This window comes from Telopea speciosissima, chromosome 8 (assembly GCF_018873765.1).
Source record: "Telopea speciosissima isolate NSW1024214 ecotype Mountain lineage chromosome 8, Tspe_v1, whole genome shotgun sequence".
Taxonomy (NCBI): Eukaryota; Viridiplantae; Streptophyta; class Magnoliopsida; order Proteales; family Proteaceae; genus Telopea; species Telopea speciosissima.
This window is the reverse complement of record NC_057923.1, coordinates 56,780,306-56,798,794: the sequence shown is the minus strand read 5'-3', so window position 1 is coordinate 56,798,794 and position 18,489 is coordinate 56,780,306. Positions and strand designations below refer to the sequence as shown.

Below are 18,489 nucleotides of genomic sequence, written 5' to 3'. Positions count from 1 at the left end.
AACTCTTCTCCTCTGTTCTTTTCTGGTATCGTTTCACTCCCATAATCGCAACCTTTCAGCACCAGCAGCACCAGCAGCACCAGCGGCGGCGCCTCTGCAACCACCACCATCACCACCGGCAGAAGCTGGAGTTCAGCGTTTGTAGTACAGAGATGGAGATGAAGGTGAAGTGAGGGTAGAAGGACAGAGAGAGGGGGAAGGGAAGAGTAAAATGGGGGCAACGCTCTCCAACTTGACGGAAGGGGCGAATGGCTGCACCGATCGTCCCGGTCTGGGAGACATACCAGAGAGTTGCGTGGCCTATGTATTCATGCACTTGACGCCGCAAGAGATATGCAACCTCGCTCGCCTCAACTGGGCCTTTCGGGGTGCTGCTTCTTCTGATTCCGTCTGGGAAGCCAAATTGCCCCCTAAGTACCAGCACCTCCTCGATTTGTTTCCCTCTGACCGATACCAGAATCTATGCAAGAAAGATATCTTTGCCCTCATCTCTCGTCCCATCCCTTTCGACGACGGCAACAAGGTTCTCCCTTTTCTCTTCTTTCTTCAATTCCTATTCGGTCCATCCTAGCTTTTCAGCTTAGGGTTTGAACCAGTGGGATGATTTTCGTTTTTTTTTTTTTGATGTGGGTTTCTTCTGCAGGAGGTTTGGGTGGATAAGGTTACTGGGGGTGTTTGTATGTCGATCTCGGCGAAAGCCCTGGCTATAACTGGGATTGAAGATCGGAGATACTGGAACTGGATTCCTACTGAAGAGTCTAGGTTTGTTTACGTCTATAAATCCGGTGCTAATGAACTCTACTTCACTTGTAGAGTGCATTTCGTATAAATTTTTTTTTTTTTTTGCGAAATTTCAGTTTTTGTGAGTATTTATGCTACTCCGTCTTTCTGTTGAATTTCTTAAGTTGGATTCCCCCTTTTTTTTGAACTTTATTCAACAGTTAGTAATATGGGAGTTGTATTGCTGATTTTGAAAACGTATAAGGCTTATTTATTTAGGTACGAATATACAGTTCATGGTTTCTTCTTACTTGTTTAGTGTTTATATTTTTACTTAAATTTTTTTTTTGGGAGTACAAACCCCATATACCTGTCTGGAGTTTAGTAGTTATTTGTAGCCCCTATTTCCCTGATGGGCAGTGAGGCTAGTTTCTCATGGTTTATATGCTGCCTCTATTGACCTTTCCAATTCGGGAGCTTTTCTTATTATGTCCTGGGGTAGTCCTTTTTTTGCCTGGTAAGTGCAGCTTGCTAAGAATTGTGGGAATTGGTTAATTTAAGCAACTTGTGGTGGTTTTAATGCCCCTCTATGACGGTTACTTTCTTGATTGAAGAAACTTTGTGAAGAATGCTTGCATGCTCTACAAGGAATAGGATGAACTGTAGATCATCTTCTTCTTCATTGTATGATCCTACATGGAAAGGACAAAGTTGGTTCCAGTGTTAATATCCTTTTTGGGCATAGGCTGAATTACTTAAGGTATTTTTTTTACGGGAGAGGAATCAACACGCGGGCAGGGTATATTGGCATCTTACATGCCAAGCCAATTAGGGGGGGTGGAGAATGCATTTCGTTGGGTTTTGGTACATCATACCGGGGAAAGAGAGTGTCAGTGTTTGTGCAAAGGCATGTACCATGGGCAGTGTGCCCATCCTTTGCCCTTTTTTTATTTTAATAATCCCCGATGATTGAAAATTGGGAGTTTTTGAGGTGCCAAGCCAATTAGGGGGGGTGGAGAATGCATTTCGTTGGGTTTTGGTACATCATACCGGGGAAAGAGAGTGTCAGTGTTTGTGCAAAGGCATGTACCATGGGCAGTGTGCCCATCCTTTGCCCTTTTTTTTATTTTAATAATCCCCGATGATTGAAAATTGGGAGTTTTTTGAGGTGGTAGTATGATGTTGTGGAACCTTTACTTCTTTCCATTTGTCAGGCAGTGTGGAAGGAAATGGACATTTTTTTTTAATGTTTGTGGGTCATGTAAAGCTTATTGTATTTGGTGGTAGGCAGGGTGAAGATGATGGCAAATCATTCCCCCCCCCCCCCCCCCTTGGGGGGGGGGGGATGATCACATGGAGGCATGTATTACTTATCGCTCTTTAACTTTCTTATCTCCAGATTGGTCATTATTGCCTTTGGAATGTTGGCTGCTGTAATGTTGACATTAATGATGATTTTGGAAGTTGACAATAGTGAAGCTTAATGGTGGGTTCTACTCTTGTAGGTTGATCAGAAGATCCTCTTAGCTAGAAAGAGGTCATTTAAACATATGCCAGTCCTACAATCCATCTATGAGGAGCCCTTTTCAAGTCTTCTGGTGTAGATGCCCTTAATTAAGATGCTAATGATAGTAGCAAAAAGTTAATATCATTTGGTGTGATGGAAGGATGCTGGTTGGCAACAGAATGCATGCTTCTCTCTATCCCCTCCCCCCCTCTTTGTCTTTAAAGATTATGGATGAAGCTGTCTAATGCAAGTTGTAGAATATAGATCTAGGGAAGATAACGAAGGAGTTTTTGAATACTTGCCATGTTGAGTTAGTATGAAGTACAGATGGTAGGCGAGATAGGGTGGATTTAGGTGAATTGGCTAGTCAGGTTAAGATTTAAAATTGACACCTCCAAGAAATTTCCAGCTACAAACTAGAAAGTTGTAGGGCATCCCAATGCGAGCTTTGTATTTTGTTCCTTTGTATGATTGCCTTGTATACATTTCTCATGGTGGGCCAGCGATTGATGGGTTATGCAGCTTACAAATATGTGTTTCCTCTTTGAAGTGGATCATGGGTTGGTTGATTACCTGTGGGTCCCTCCACCCCCCATCCCTGGGGGAGTGTTCGATTCTTTGTTGGTTTTCTGAAGGGGGTCTTTTCTGTTTTTTCAGATGCTAAAGGCATGAGCATTGAAAGCATAGCTTTTAAATATACAAGTGCATAAATTATATGGCATTCTTCTACAAATTAGGAAGGTCAAAGATCAAATATGAAAGAAAATACCTGACAAAACAAATGATATTGAAGAGATTCATGACAACTGAGGTGCTCTATTAATGATTTTAAAAGATAAATTGTAAGTATTACTATGATGGCAATGACATTATTTTGTATTGTAAAGCATTTGCTCAGCTTTTCATAGTTTGAGGCATTCTTATCATGGGCTTGCCTCGAAACCATGAAATACTGGGGTCCTATAGGCTTCATTAACCCAAAATTATATCCTGGGGATAATGGTAAGGATATGATGATACATGCACATCATGGACTTGAAATCTTTGGTGTGTACCATAAGCCTCTTGGTGTTTTCCATAATGCCTGCCTTGAGGCGTCAAAGCAGAAGTGACGCAGTATCTAGGCACCAGTAGCAATGCCAGGGGAAGAAGAATAGCTTGCGGTTTCACAAATTTCAGAATTCCTAGTTTCTCTAGTAATCCTATACCCATTCTACTACGGAGTTCCATTTTTCGGTAGTCTATGAAGTTCTATTTAAGTAGAGTTATATTTTCAGTTTCTTTTCCTATTTTGATTATTTTTGTGTGTGTCCTAGTTGAGGCTAGATTAGTAATCTATGAGTCCAGTCTTGTTATGCATAGATAATTATGTCAAGTCCTAGTTGGTTTAGGAACTCCGAACGCAGCTGGAGGTTTTTGAGTCAGTTTTGGAGTTATTTTAAGTCTTTTATTGGTCAATTCAGTAACTAATCTGATTGCAAGTTGGTTTAGGCTATTTCTAGTCATGTCAGGAATCATATTTTGAGTCTCTCTTTCTGTGTGTGTGTGTGTGTATCTATATAACCAGCCATTAAGGCACACAAATTTGATGAATGAAAAATGGCTTTTGCCTTTTGGTTCTGTGAGATTCAAAGTTCTTTTCTGCTGTGGTGATTCAGTAGAAGGCTTGGTGGGATTCCAAACTTGAGTTTGGTGGGATGCCAGCTTAGAGGATCAGGTGGGAGTCCTGATTCATACCGTCTCTTCCCTTTTCTTTTCGCCAACAGTTAACAGGTCAGATCTGAAACTTCTAAACCCTGCACATATCTTTTCTCTCGTTTTTTTTTTAGTTTCTGTTTCCTGAAGTTAATACTATCTTTCTATCTATTCTGATTGCTGGTTTAAGTTCTAGTCTGAATATGGTTTCAAAATCTGAGCTTTTCATTCAAACTTGGAGTCCTACTGCTACTTTACTTCTTCTAGTTCTCAGTTTTCTGAATCTGATTTCAATACTTGTTTCTAGATCTGTCCTCTGGCTATTACTGATATTATTTCAGACTATGATCTCTGTTTTAAGCCATTAACATCCTGCAATCGAATTCTGTTCCTGCCTGGTTCTTCAGTTTCCTATTCCAAGTAGGAAACCCTCGTAACTTGGAATCTGGCCATATGATTTTAATCAAACTTTGCAGAACTGTTTATCAATCTGAAATAGGCCTTCGACCAGTGTTTGAGCCAAATCAGAACTATCTTTGATCTGATAATTAAATTTCTCTAATCTGATTTACAGTCCTATAATGCAACCTTGGGTTCCAAAACCCCAATTTTGGTCACTATGGGTCCTCAAGTGACAAATAAGTCAAATTGAATGATTAGTGGAAGTTTCGTAAATATCCAGAACAGTTTGTGACCTGTTTGGGTAAGGTGAATAGAAACAAGGACCAAATGAAAAATAAGATTGGAGGGAAGGATTAAATGGGAATTTCAGTAAATCCTGGAATATAACCGAAACCAATATAAGAGAAAGGGGAGGGTGGGCCTTGGTGCAATGGTAAAGGCTGCTCCATTGTGACCAAGTGGTCACAGGTTCGAGTGTGGAAACAGCCTCTCTGCGAAAGCAGGGGTTAGGCTGCGTACGTTATGACCCTCCCCAGGCCCCGCAGTTGCGGGAGCCTTGTCACTGGGTACGCCCAAATATAAAAGAACGGAGCTTTGTGTAATTAGGATGGATTCTGTCCTTATTGGTAATTTAGGGATCCATCTTCAACCTCACGAATGACTCCCCAGTGGTAAACCAAACTTGATTTCGAATGGGAGATCTCACTCACAAGACCACGAATTAACTTGAGATTTCAGGTAATGAATCACAGTCCATGGCCCTATTGAATGAAGGCAATAACCAACCAAATATTGGATCAGACAACAGAATACAATTCTTTGAAATTTCCCCTTGCGGTAAAACTCAAACCCAGCCCCGGTTGCAGCTATGATCTCACAATAGAGTGAATTTGGGAACAAGCACCTAGGGTTTGGGCGCCCTAAGGTGGTGAATTGACGCCCATAATCTCAGAGTAAACTGACTATGATGGATCGGCAAGTCATTCATCTCAGATTCATGTTACCGCTAGCGTTAGAAAAGAAGAGGAACTGCTGCAGTGTTCAAAATCAACTTGGATGGAGAAGAAATATGAGAGGAAAGTGGTAGAACAAACAAGTAAGAAAAAAAGAATGAATGAATGATGAAAGAACAATCGCACCTGAGAAAAGGAAATTCCTGACCTGAATCAAGTAAGCAGAGTGAGAGTGACGAGGGGGTAATATTGGCTCAGTACCAGCAAGAACAGCAGCTCTTAGCGGCTCACGAAACTATAAAATTTCACTCAATCCAATAATCTTAGAATTGAGGCCTTACATAACATATATGGACTCAAAACTGCCTATACCTTACTGGAATCTGAGCACAGAATTTGACACTAAATTGGACTCAATCTCCTACTGCTGATCGATGTCTAAGCAAGCATACATAATAAAAAGAATTAAAAAATAACTCAAATAAAGATAAATCTAATTACAGTGGCTGTGTTGAGATGGAGAAACTGACATTGCTGCAGAAGTTGCATATGTCGGTCGAATCTACGATCCTCGCGTTACACCTTCTCTTTGTGCTTGCTCTAACCAGGTTCAGATTGAAGTGGACAAGCATTATTAACTATCATCCTCGACCTCTATGCCAAGCGTTCCCCAGTTTCTGTCCTTTGACTTGGAGCTATTTGTTTGGCTCATTTTGGATCAATGGATGCTGTTTGGTACAGTGGCTGTGTTGAGATGGAGAAACCGATATACTAAATATCTCTAAATAGACCATAACCCAGGTTTGAATCTGGTTCTTCTGGGCCTGGGTTTCCAGACTGGGTTATGAGGATGTTGAGATGGATGAGTGGCAAAACTAGGAAGGATAAAGTAAGGAATGATCATATTAGAGCTGATTTGGGAGTTGCTCCGATACATGATAAGCTACGAGAAAGTCGTTTGAGGTGGCATGGCCATGTTCAACGGAGGCCTTTGGATGCTCCAGTACGGAGGAGTGATTTGATTCAGATTGAAGGAATCATCGCCCATAGTACAAAAACTTGTTATATTTCGGTCGAGATCTCGAGAATTTCGAGTATCTCGACCTGCTCGAAACGAAATGCAAGTTCGATACCAAAAAATGCAATATTTCGACAGATATTTTGAGCTTTTATAACATCTCGCCGATATTTCGGCAAGATGTTACAAAGTCACGTTATAAATATACCATGTCTCGTGACTCTCGGTCAAAATTTCGACCAAGAGCTCACAAGACTGCATTTTTTCGAGTTTTTGGTCCTTTTGCTTCATTCTTTACTCATTCTTGCTGATTTTTTGTTTGTTCATCGAATCTTCGCCGCATCTACGCCGGAGTTGGGAAAGAGAGACCAGTACTTCCCTGGCTAATAACTGCAACAATAGTTACCTTTAGCATGTTGATGATGCAATTTACATGGCAACTGTGAATGACTACACTCGTTTCTTCTCCCAGACTATGACGTGTCATTCATATGTCCTACAGTCGGAGAATAATGCACATCGGCTCCATCGGACTATGAGTGGGGTCGATCTTGGACGGTGGATTAATTATTATTAGAATATTTGTAGACATTTGAGTTCACTTGATGACTACTTGACTTGTATTGGGAATTTGGGAAACTTTGGGGTAACTTTCTGGTTATTTTCCAAATGTATTTCATAGAGCATGTTTGGCTAAGCTCCTGCTTCTCATATCCTTGGATCCGGATAGGATCTTAGATCCTGATTCTGATGTTGGAGAAGTAGATTTAAAAATCTTGCCTAGGAGTGGAAGAAGCTTCCTGCCAGATTCTTTAGTTTTATGCCTTTGATGGGCTCAAGAGGGTTGAGGTGGCCCCTGCCCTCCATCTCCTGGATTGTGGCTTATGGGCCCGTGGCTTCTAGACCCAGGGTGAAGAAGCTACCCAAGCATACTGCTTTTTTGGACCGGCTACTGATTCTGGGACAAAAACTGGAGCTAGTCTGAAGGTGCCCTTAGTATGGGCAAAAGCCATCACTTGTATGTCATTTCACTGATCTCTCTCTCTCTCTGTGTCTGTGTGTGTGGCCCTTCTTGTTTTGATGGCTCATGCAACAAAAACAACAACAAACTCAGCCTTATCCCAACTTATACATGGATCCAAACATAACAAAGTATGGAAAACAGAGTTAAAGCCAAAAAGGGAAAGAAAAGATGGGAAAAGAGGGATGGGGAAAGAGATGAGGAATGAGGAAAGAAAAAGACAAATGAAAAATGGGAAATAAATAGAAAAATCAAAGATGAAAGATAGTAAGAAGGAAGAGGCACAGCCCAGCATGTCAGGAGAAACTTAGCTAGATGGGGTCTACTACATGGATCCTTGCCCTCCAATAGGCTCTGTCAGAGGTCATACTTGGTACAAGATCTAAGCTATGCATATCCTTTCTCACTACTTCGCCTATGGTCATTTTAGGTCTGCCCCTAGCTCTTTTAGCACCTTCAATCGAAATCATATCACTTCTTATTGGGGCATCCCTAGACCTCCGGTGAATATGACCAAACCATCTTAAACGATTCTTTCGGAGTTTGTCTTTGATCGGGGCAACTCCCAAGTCTGCTCTTGTATGTTCATTCTGTACTTTATCCTTCCTTGTTTTCCCACATATCCATCCATAGTTGTCAAGGCGTCGGACGCCTTGGCCAGCTAGTTGGTGCCGCCTTGATTTTGGACCTTCTCTACCGCCTTGGGACGCCATGACAACTATGCATCCATCTTAACATTCTCATCTCTGCTACACAAAGCTTATAAATATAACACTTTTTAACTGCCCAACATTCTGCCCCATACATCATGGCCGGTCGTACAACAATCCTATAGAACTTTCCTGTAAGCTTTAAAGGAATATGTCGGTTGCACAACAGTCCAGACGCACCTTTCCATTTCTACCATCCCACTTTAATTCTCTATGTAACATCATCCTCTATGTCACCTTCTTTATTTATGATTGACCCCAGATATCTAAAATAGTCACTTTGAGGTATCTCTCTTTCCTCACTTTGCACCATATTAGAATCCATCATAGTGTGACTAAAATTACACATAATATACTCCGTCTTCGTTCTACTAATCTTGAAGCCTCTTGTTTCCAAGCATAGTTGTCACGGCGTCACGCGATCCAAGTCGGTGGAGGGGTGTCACGTCGATATATCGACATGTCGCCCGCCATGGCGTTGCCATGGCGAGCATGTCGACCATGTTTTATTTTTATTTTCTCTATTTTTAATGTGTTAATAGATGTATACTCAAGCCATGTTTTATTTTTTCTCTATTGTTTCTCAAGTTTTAAGAAGAAAATTCAGAAATCGAAGAAGAAATCGAAGAGGGAAAGAAGACGAAGAAGAAATCGAAGAGGGAAAGAAGACAGAAGAAGAAATCGAAGAAGAAATCGAAGAGGGAAGAAGAAATCGAAGACAGGAAGAAGAAATCGAAGAGGGAAAGAGAGTCAGGAAGAAGAAATCAAAGAGGGTCGCCATGGCGTAGGTCGCCATGCAGCCCTCTCCAGTGCCAGGACGCCATGGCGTCGCCATGGCGACGCCATGACAACTATGTTTCCAAGGTTGATCTCCAAAGCTCTAACTTAGAGTTAATCCCTTCTTTTGTCTCATCTACCTAAACGATATCATCAGCAAAGAGCATACACCAAGGGACCTTGTCTTGAATGCTCTTGGTTAGATCGTCCATAATAAGCACAAAAAGGTAAGGGCTTAAGGCTGATCCTTGATGTAACCCAATCGTAATTGGGAATTCCTTGCCTTGACCTCCCACAGGTCTCACATTAGTCACCACACCCTCATACATATCTTTAATGGCATCCACATATTTACTCGCCACCCCTCTCTTCACTAGAACATGTTGGATTAGATCTCTAGGGGCTCGGTTATAGGCTTTCTCTAGGTCGATAAAGACCATATGGAGATCCTTCTTGCAATCTCTATATCTTTCCATGAGCCTCAACAAGTAGATAGTCTCTGTCGTGGATCTACCTGGCATAAAGCCAAATTGATTCATTGAGATATGAGTCTCTCTTCTCAAATGGGTTTCAATGATCTTCGCCCACAGTTCTGTTTTGATGGCTCATGATGGATATTTTATTGGATGAGAAAGAGAGAATACTGAGGGGACAGAAATGTGACCTGTAGATAGACAAAGGCAAACTATTATGGAGGAAAGCACCATGAATTCTTGATATAGAATCTTTTTGGCTGATGAGCTAGCTAAGGTGGAACGGTGAGGGATCTGTCATATTGGACAGTATGACCTATGATCCTATCATTATTTTCTTTAGTAACTTCAGACTTTCCCCTCCCCCCCCCTCTTGAAAATTAAACTCCAACTCAAAACCAAACCTTATCCCATCTAATTGTGATGCAGTAGCACTTGACTGGTTGGATCAGCATGATTGAGTTTGGAATCCCAAACGGCCAAACCCAAACAAAACCGGTCTAACCCGGGTATTTGTTCCAATAAGGGTTGGAAGTAGTTTAGTTATTCTTTAAGCCTTTTATTTGTTTGAGTTTGATATGTAGGAATAGGCTACTTAGTTTTAGAGTTGGTTTGCATGTTATTTTTCAGTTTTAGATTCTAATTGGGAGTCTTGTTATTTTCCTTTATATAATTGCATGTACCTAACGTTAGACACACAGAATTGAATAGAAAAGTATTGGGTTTTGCTCTGCATGAATGTGTGATTGTGTGATTTCTTCCCCTCCCCTGCAACTCTGAGACTCGTCTTAGAATTCTCCCCTTCTCCTAACCAGCCCTTCACCAATTTGGTATCAGAGGCAAAGGATCCATCATCCTCCCCTATCAATCTCTCTATTTCCCTTTCTTTATTCTTCCTCCTTCCCTTCTGCCCTATATTTTCCCCTACTGATTTGCCTAAACGACACAAGCAGCACCCGCTGGATATTTATCAGCAACACCATCTCTTCCCACAGTAAGTCCCTCCTTTTTTTTTACCAAAATTTACTCCCTCTCTATGTCATCCATGTTGGTGTGTCCAAAAGGTTATTTTCCTTTTGTACCCCTCTAGCGCCCTTTATTTCCACTTTATCTTTATTTTTTATTTAGTTTCCAAGTTTGTCCTTCCCCCCATATGTTGCAATCCCCTTGTGTTTCCTAGTTGATCTTCCAATATTAAGGTAGTGCCATCCTATTAGCATAGTACTAAATCTCCCGAAATCTCGGTTGAGATCTCAAATATTTCGAGTATCTCGACCTGACCGAAACGAAACAGCAGCTCGAATAAAAAAAATGCAAAAACTCGATCGAAATTTCGACCTTCTCGCGATATCTCGAGACAAAATCAAAATCTCACGAGATATCGAGATTCCTTTTTCAAAAGTAGCTTTATAAATACCAAAACTCGTTAGTCTCGGTCAAAATTTCGGTTGAGACTTAACAAGCTCTGGTTTTTTGGGTTTTTTTCTCCTTGATTTTCATCCTTTCACTTCTCCTTGTTCTTCGTCCTTTCACTTCTCTCATACTATGACGTGGCATTCATATGTCCTGCAGTCGGAGAACAATGCACTTCGGCTCCATCGGACTATGAGTGGGGTCGATCCTGGACGTCAGAGTAATTATTATTAGAATATTTGTAAACATTTGAGTCACTAGATGCCTACTTGACTTGTATTGGACTTTGGGGATATTGTCATATTGATATCATTTTCTTAACTTGTTATTTATTTATTGTACTTAATATTATGACTTAAGTTATGACTTAAAAGTCATTCACTTTATGTTTCCAACTTCCAAGTCAATTTACTTGTTTAAATTGCTTATTAATCATTAAATTATTATGTCCTCTAGTACTTTGTCTTAAACAATGTGTATGTGTGATTAACTAAGTTATACATTAGGATTCGACCATACATTCCAATCAATGGTGCAAATCCAAAACACCATTTTGGGTGACTATTTTTGCAATTTGAACATTTAAATGTGTTTATATAGCCTAAAATACGGTTTCCATGAAGTTTCCGGTCTTAACTTGGCCTAAAACCCACCGAAATGACCTACCGAAACATAACAGAAAAATGCAAAATTTCGCCCGGATATTTTGATTAGCCCGAAACACCGAAACGAAACAAGTTTTCGAACTATGCCTATTAGGACTTTCAACTTATTTACTATTTTGCCATTAAACGTTTGTCTTTAATGTTCTCTTGCTATGGTGGGTCCATAGTGATTTTGAATAGGGTTTCCAAACCCTGGGATCGCCACCAATTTGCAGATTCTATCCTATCTTTACCTTGGTGGTCAATAGTGAGATCCTCCAACAGCTGAACTCCTACAAAGGTGAGACTGACCCAACAATTGACACCCACACTGACGTGTCGAGGATACTTGCATGGAGTGATGGTTGTTATTGCTATTATTGGAGATTATTTGAGCAGATTTGCTTGCCCATCTAGTATTTTATTGGCTACCGTGAGGGGGAGATTGAATATTATTTTATTGTGATCTTATTTGCGGTTGCTCTTGATTATAGGGCTTATGTGATGTTGGTTATTGCTGCCTTATGATGGTGGAATATTCTTTATTACTTCCTTTACTCAAGTCATCAATTGAAAATTATTATTTGTTTGCGTCATCTTCTTGTGTCCTCGACAACAATTTTATCTATGACGATGGTATTCTGCCACAATGCAAATTCAATTTGTCTGGTCTACAACAACCTTATGTTGAGTGATTCATAACAACCTTATATTGAGTGGTTCACAGTAAACTTATGTTGAGTGGTTCATAGCTACCTGATGTTGAGTTATTTGGTCTCCAACAACCTGATGCTGTTATTGGTTCACAATAACCTATACTGCACTTTTTCCAGTGGTTCACAACGACCTATGCTGCAATTTTGTATGTGACCTCTATGTGGGGCTCATAAGTGCATCTATTTTTGCACTTTTATTTTGTCTTCTTTGTGAATCTTATTACCTACCATCCTAGAGAAGAGCTTATGATGTAGTTGTTGGATGCTTGACCTTTTATCTGTCTTTTTTACCAGATTACTACCTGCCTTCCTTGTGAAGAGTTTATGATGTTGCTTGTGCTGATTGTTTGAGTTAAAATAAAACCGCAAGCGTACGGGTCAATCGTAGCTACGGGTCGAACACGAGGAGATATACGCCATTCTATTTAACTAACTTAAAAGTAATGCAAAGTGAACCAAATTAATTTAAGCACTAAATTAATGATGATTAAACTAACGGATCCTAACTCACAAGCATCTAACAAATTACGTATCTACGGGATTAAGTTGGCGTCCTAACACATGAACATCTAACCTATCAAACTAACGCAAATTGAGAGTAATTAAAAATAAAATCCTATACTAACGCAAGTTGGAAGTAATAAAAAATGCAGCCACACATCCATATCCACATAAACAAAACAACCACATAAGAAAAATAAAAAAAATAGAGGGAGAAGAATGAGATAGAGGAGAGGGAGAATGCAATTGAGAGTTTAGAGAATGCAAACCTAGATGTGCTTGAATCGGATTAATTGAAGAAGCTTGAATGAATAATTGCATGAACTTACCATGGCCTCCTCTTCTAAATCTCCAAGTCTTGTCATCAACATAGGAGCTTAGACTAGGAAGCTTAAAACTGAAACTATTACAACCATATTGAAGACATTAAAGCATAAATTAATCCTATTACAACCATTAACTAATCTTATGAAAGCAAAATTAAGAACTTGAAAGAGCTAATCTTATGAAATCAAACTAAGAACTAAAGCCAAAAATAGGAAAAGAAGAGAAAATTTTACTAAGTAAATGAACAAAAAATTACACTAAAAACTGAATTAAAATTGAATTAGAAACTAACTAAAAACTGAACTAAAAAACTAACTTGTTACAAGCCAAAGGGCAAAAGGGGTATTTATAGGGGGAAGAGAGGAGAAGAGAGGAGAAGAGAGAAGAGGGAAGTGTAGGAGAAATATTCCCTAAGAAAAGAGAATATTCTCTTCTCCTTCCTCTTTTACAATGCCTTGAATCCTAAGAAAAAAAAGAAAAAAATAGAAAGAAGAAGAAGAGAAGATTGTTTACATAGACCTTCTATTTCTAGAAAAGTAAACTTTTAATTCTAACAAGTGCTTCCTTTTCTTTGTAGATATCTTCTCCAAGCAATAAAATCAAAGCATCTTTGACTTTTAAACTTTCCATAGGTGAGAGAATATCTTTCAAAATAAATTTATCCCAAGTAGAATTCCAGAAGTGCCTTTGAGAAGTTGGAGGAGAGAGAGAGAAAGGGTGATGACTAGGATTCCTTCAAGAATAAATAAAATACTCATTCTGTCCTTCAGAAAACGTGGAGCATGGGGTGCTTATATAGGCCTCACCATTGTGTTCCTTACAAAAAATCACCCAAAATAGACCCAAATTTCGTCCAATTTGGAGTTCGGGAGCCCAAGATATCTCAAGTTGAAGTTGGATTGTCCAGAGCCCTCCAAATGGAATCTTTCGGGTACAGGAAATGTAACTTCTGGTTATTGCGTTAAGGCCCTTGGAATCCAAACTTTCGCTTGACTTTGTCCCTGGGTTACAATAATTATAAATAAACCCCTATAGACCATTTTCGTGTTTCGTTACGGAAATGGCCGTAACTTCTTCGTTTCAACTCGGAATCAAGTGCCGTTTGAACCGTTGCGAAGCTGACTCGATGGGCTACGCATCCAAGCCATTAACACCTCTAAACAGCTTAAAAACATTTTCTTAGCATTATCTTCTCCATTTTACAAGAATTCACCTAAACCCTGAAAAGCACAAGAAAGCACCGAGTAACTTTGTCCAATGTGGTAAAATATATGCTTTATGCCCTAAGATTTCACACATAAATGTGCTCATCACTGATATGATATTTTGGATTGTGGATTAATGCTCACTACAGCATATTTTGTTCGTTGTTGATGGTTATGTGGGGTTTATTCGACACAATATTTGTTGTCTATCGATGTTGCTAATGATTGGTGTGCTGGAGTTGATATTGCTACTTGAATGAAATTCTCTCCGTGCTCACTGGTGTCTCTGCTGCTATTCAAGACTGGTGTTGCTTTTAATTTCTATTCATGTTGTTCCAAGTTTGAGGGGGAGTGTTCAGATATGTGTCATGATAAGGGGGTTTGTCCCTATCGTGATTAGTTGTTATCTTTATCTTTGGTCGTATTCTTCCCTAAATTAGAGTTAGACTAGATTGAACTTCCCTTTGTAATTAGTTTTGATTCTATAAATATACGATGAGGGGGACTGTGTCCCAAGCTATCGGCTGTTATTCATGACAGTCCCTTCTCTTCTTCTCCCTCAATCTCTTTCTCTCTTCTCTCCTCTCTCTTTCACATGCAGGTACTGGTTCCAGGTTCTGGGTTTGTCACAGTTACATTATGTGTCCTTTTAGATGGATATTTATACTTGCCTATATCCATGATCGACCTGGAGTGCCACCAAAGTTAAGCTTAATTGTTATTTTCTTCGAGATCAATGAGCTACAACTGGAGAAGACATTAGGAAGATGAAGTGTTTGCTTCATTCCCAGCCTTCAACATCACTAACGATAGGTATATTGTTTTGTTAAGTATAAATGGGAATGTCCTTGAAAGTTTCACTTTAGTAACCAAATGGACCTCTTTGATAATGATTTTGTTGATGAGGCATGGCCTAGATCTTTAAATGTCTCTGAACAGCCTTGCCTCTCATTGCTTTCCATATGTTCCAAAGGAAGGCCCTGAATCAACACCCACAAGAACTTCCCCTTCAGCGAAAGCGGTGAATGTTTGCTTACAGAGACCATCTTCACATTATCTACTAACAATTTACTAGACAAAAAGAGAAAAAAAAAAAAAAGAAGCCCGAGAATAAAAGGTATAGAAATGAGAAGTCCACATTGATGCCACAAATTCACTCTGGGTGAAGAACTGGTTGGCCAACTCCAGCACCCCATGCACACTGAGCAAAGCCATGGAGAGAGACAACTGTACTTTCACCTTTGCTGTTGCATTCCCTTGGGTAACTTTTCACTATAAACCTCCTGTCTGCAAAGTGCTTTAACTTAGGGAGGGACAGTGGAATTCAGATGATCTGGAATGGAAAGAGGTACTCCTCTTGAGGGTTTGAACATAGGATTTTGTTTGCACACTTTGCTGGCTCTCTGTTGCCATGCACGTGTATAGCAAATATGGATATAAATACTCCATTGTTATGTTCTTTGTTGTTGTTTATGAGTAACCTCCACAAAACTAATGGTTTGATTTGACGAGAACAATGGGCTTCCAGATGGTCTTAAGAGATTTCTTTGAGGGTTTGAGTAAAGAACTTTAAATGAATATTTAGATAAAAAAGAACTGTTAGATCCAAATGCAACTCTCTTTTTTCTGGTTACTTGCTGGGTGTGAAGCATGAGGTAGAATTATACAATGCACTAGAGAATGAATTAACAATCCAGCCCCAGAGCCTATTGTCTATACTCCATACAATCAATTGGTATATCCTTTTTGAAGATTTAATCTAGCATCCCAATAGACCATTTTAATGGTTTTATCTAGAGTGGTAGTGTCTTTGAATAATCTCATGTAAAATCTAAAGAATTGCCACGAGTCAGTCTTTCCACAAGTTTCCTCCTTGGAGAAGGCCAAACTGAGTGGAGTAGGACCTATAGATGCCATGAAATTGGTAAAGATGAAAACGGGTTGGCCAACTCACCATTTCCATGCACATCATGTGAATATTTTGAAAAGGGACTGTCTCGATGACACCTCTATAGGTGTATGTAGAACTTGACACATTCGTGTAATTGCCCTTTGTCTTATTCCTAAAAAGTTCTTTAAGTCGGGGGTATAAAAAGGTTTTAAAAAATAATTGAAAGTGACTTGACATTTTGTCATTTATCAAAAGCTGTGTCATTTTATCACTCGACTGATCGTTGCTTTTTATGTTCATGTGTTCCTTCTGTATCTTACTCCATTGAATTTAATGGCCAACAATATTTATCAGTTTGGAATATATTATCTTTCCTTCTGTGTTATTCTGGGTTGTCTAGGAGTTTGTTACATGGCTGACTTGCCGTTGTATTGCCAATTCATTTTCAGGTTCCATGTAGTGGCCTTTTTGCAGCAAGTATGGTGGTTTGAAGTAGATGGCTTGGTCAAGTTTCCTTTCCCAGCCGGTGTATACACTGTGTCATTCAGGATTCATCTTGGAAAATTTTTCAAACGACTGGGTCGACGTGTCTGTAGTTTTGAACACACTCATGGTTGGGATATAAAGCCTGTACGTTTTGAACTGTCTACTTCAGATGGTCAGCAAGCAGCATGTAATTGCTGTTTGGATGAATCTGAAATGGATGATGCAAATGGCAACCACAAGCGTGGGTATTGGATAGAGTACAAGGTAGGTGAGTTTACTGTCAGAGATTCAGAAGATGCAACAGAAGTCAGATTTTCCATGAAGCAGATTGATTGTACACATTCCAAAGGTGGGCTCTGTGTAGATTCAGTGTTTATTCTCCCTAGTAATTGAAGAGAGAAGAAAAGCTTTCATGTAGCAACAGCCAGCACACGATGTATTGCCTAGATCCTAATATGGATGTGTGATACAGCTCATACTTGTGAAGGATTTGGTGTTTGGAGAATGTCATCTTGTGTGTCTTTACTTTCCCTTTTTCTAATTTGCTTGTCCTTGTAGTTGTGTAACATCTCTTTCTTCTCATTGTATTTGATCCATTCTTGTTTATTTTGTTAGTGTTCCAGATAAGATAAAGAGAATATGCTCAGTTAATGAGTTCGCTTTGCCGCAGGATTGCAGGAATGTTCTCTTAAGTATATACATTGTCTTAGTTGGGATGCATTTGAGGTATGTTTCTGTTCTTATTTCATAATAATATGAATTTGTGAAAAATATGTACTGTCGGATTTGCAATGTTTACTACATGGAGTGTAAATCAACGGAATTGACTCTGGTTTCAAATAATCACAGGTTCAGGAATCACATGGTATAATTTAGGATACACTCAATTGAGGTTTGGTTAATTAATTTGGGTCATTTTGGTGAAGGTTCAGGAATGCCATGGTATAACAAGAACCGAGCAGCAATATTGTAAGGCAATTGGTGCAGATGGAAAATAGCATTATTACTTATTTCAGGGCCCAATTGGTTTATGTCTGAGTCCTGTTGGGGATTAGGTCAAATTGGATTTGATTAGAAAACGATTTGGGATTAGTTTCAGTTTTAATTAGGGCTTATTTAACTGTAGTAGTGATTCTTCTTAGGAGTTGGATTTAAAGTTAGAGAAGGAATTCGTCCAATAAAAGCTCTTAAGAAAAAAATAAGGGGTGGGGAGAGTGGAGAAAAAAAAAGCGCTATTATTAGCATTATTATCAGTTTATTTTAAATTAATGGAATGGTTCATACCTTTATGACTCTTGTGGAGAATACTTCCTTGGTATGGTTCTGATGGCCTTGCCTACATGCTGTTGATGATCAACAGTCTTCTCCTGTTCTTTTTCAATCAATTCGGATAAATTTTCTTTTGATCCTATGAATCCTTTCCAATTCCTCAGCTGGTTTATTGTCAATCAAATTTTTTTGCAGAAAATTTTAATTTGTTACTTTGTTTTGTCATTGATCCTTGAATCAGATCCTGCTCTGGACTTGGAGGCTAGTTCAACTTGAACTGATTGTTGGAATTGTTTCTGAAATCGATTCTGACTTAAAAAACAGATTTCTCTGTTGATTCTAGCCTAGTTTAATGTCTCTGGTTCAACTCCAATCTGCATCCTGAGTTGCAAGTTTTTCTTCTGAAATAGGTTTTTCAGCAAAGCAATTAATTTCTATTTTCTTTGGGGGGGGAGGGGGTTGTGGTTGGGTGGTTCTGGGGAGAGGGAGTTGGAATCATTATAGGTTCTTTCTTTTTTAGGGTCTGAAACTTATGCTGACTTTACATCTTGAATGGCATAACATTACTCCAAAGAAGGATGAAAAAAAAGGTAAGCAGGTGTCTCACCCAGGTTTATAGGCATCAATATTGTTGTCAGTGGCCATATCTGTCACTGCCAATAACGATACTGATATGATACAGATCGGGCCGTATCAGGCATTTATTAAATAATGCTCCACTTTGTGGCCAATACTCAGATCTGTGTTGGTATCCGAACAAG

The 18,489-nt window shown here is 39.4% G+C and overlaps 1 protein-coding gene across 1 annotated transcript; it reads left to right on the top strand.

Moving 5' to 3' along the window:
* The first annotated feature begins 52 nt into the window (after positions 1 to 52).
* LOC122672002 (F-box protein PP2-A15-like) lies at positions 53 to 17,110 on the top strand. Its single transcript, XM_043869510.1, has 3 exons — positions 53 to 523; positions 644 to 762; positions 16,423 to 17,110. The coding sequence occupies exons 1-3, from the start codon at positions 212 to 214 to the stop codon at positions 16,850 to 16,852; spliced, it is 861 nt and encodes a 286-aa protein (XP_043725445.1). The 5' UTR covers positions 53 to 211; the 3' UTR covers positions 16,853 to 17,110.
* The last annotated feature ends 1,379 nt before the right edge of the window (positions 17,111 to 18,489 follow it).

Coding starts and splice junctions, on each gene's coding strand:
- LOC122672002 (XM_043869510.1), top strand. CDS start 212: ATGGGGGCAACGCTCTCCAACTTGACGGAAGGGGCGAATGGCTGCACC. Junction 524..643: donor CTTTCGACGACGGCAACAAG/GTTCTCCCTTTT, acceptor TTTCTTCTGCAG/GAGGTTTGGGTGGATAAGGT. Junction 763..16,422: donor ATTCCTACTGAAGAGTCTAG/GTTTGTTTACGT, acceptor ATTCATTTTCAG/GTTCCATGTAGTGGCCTTTT.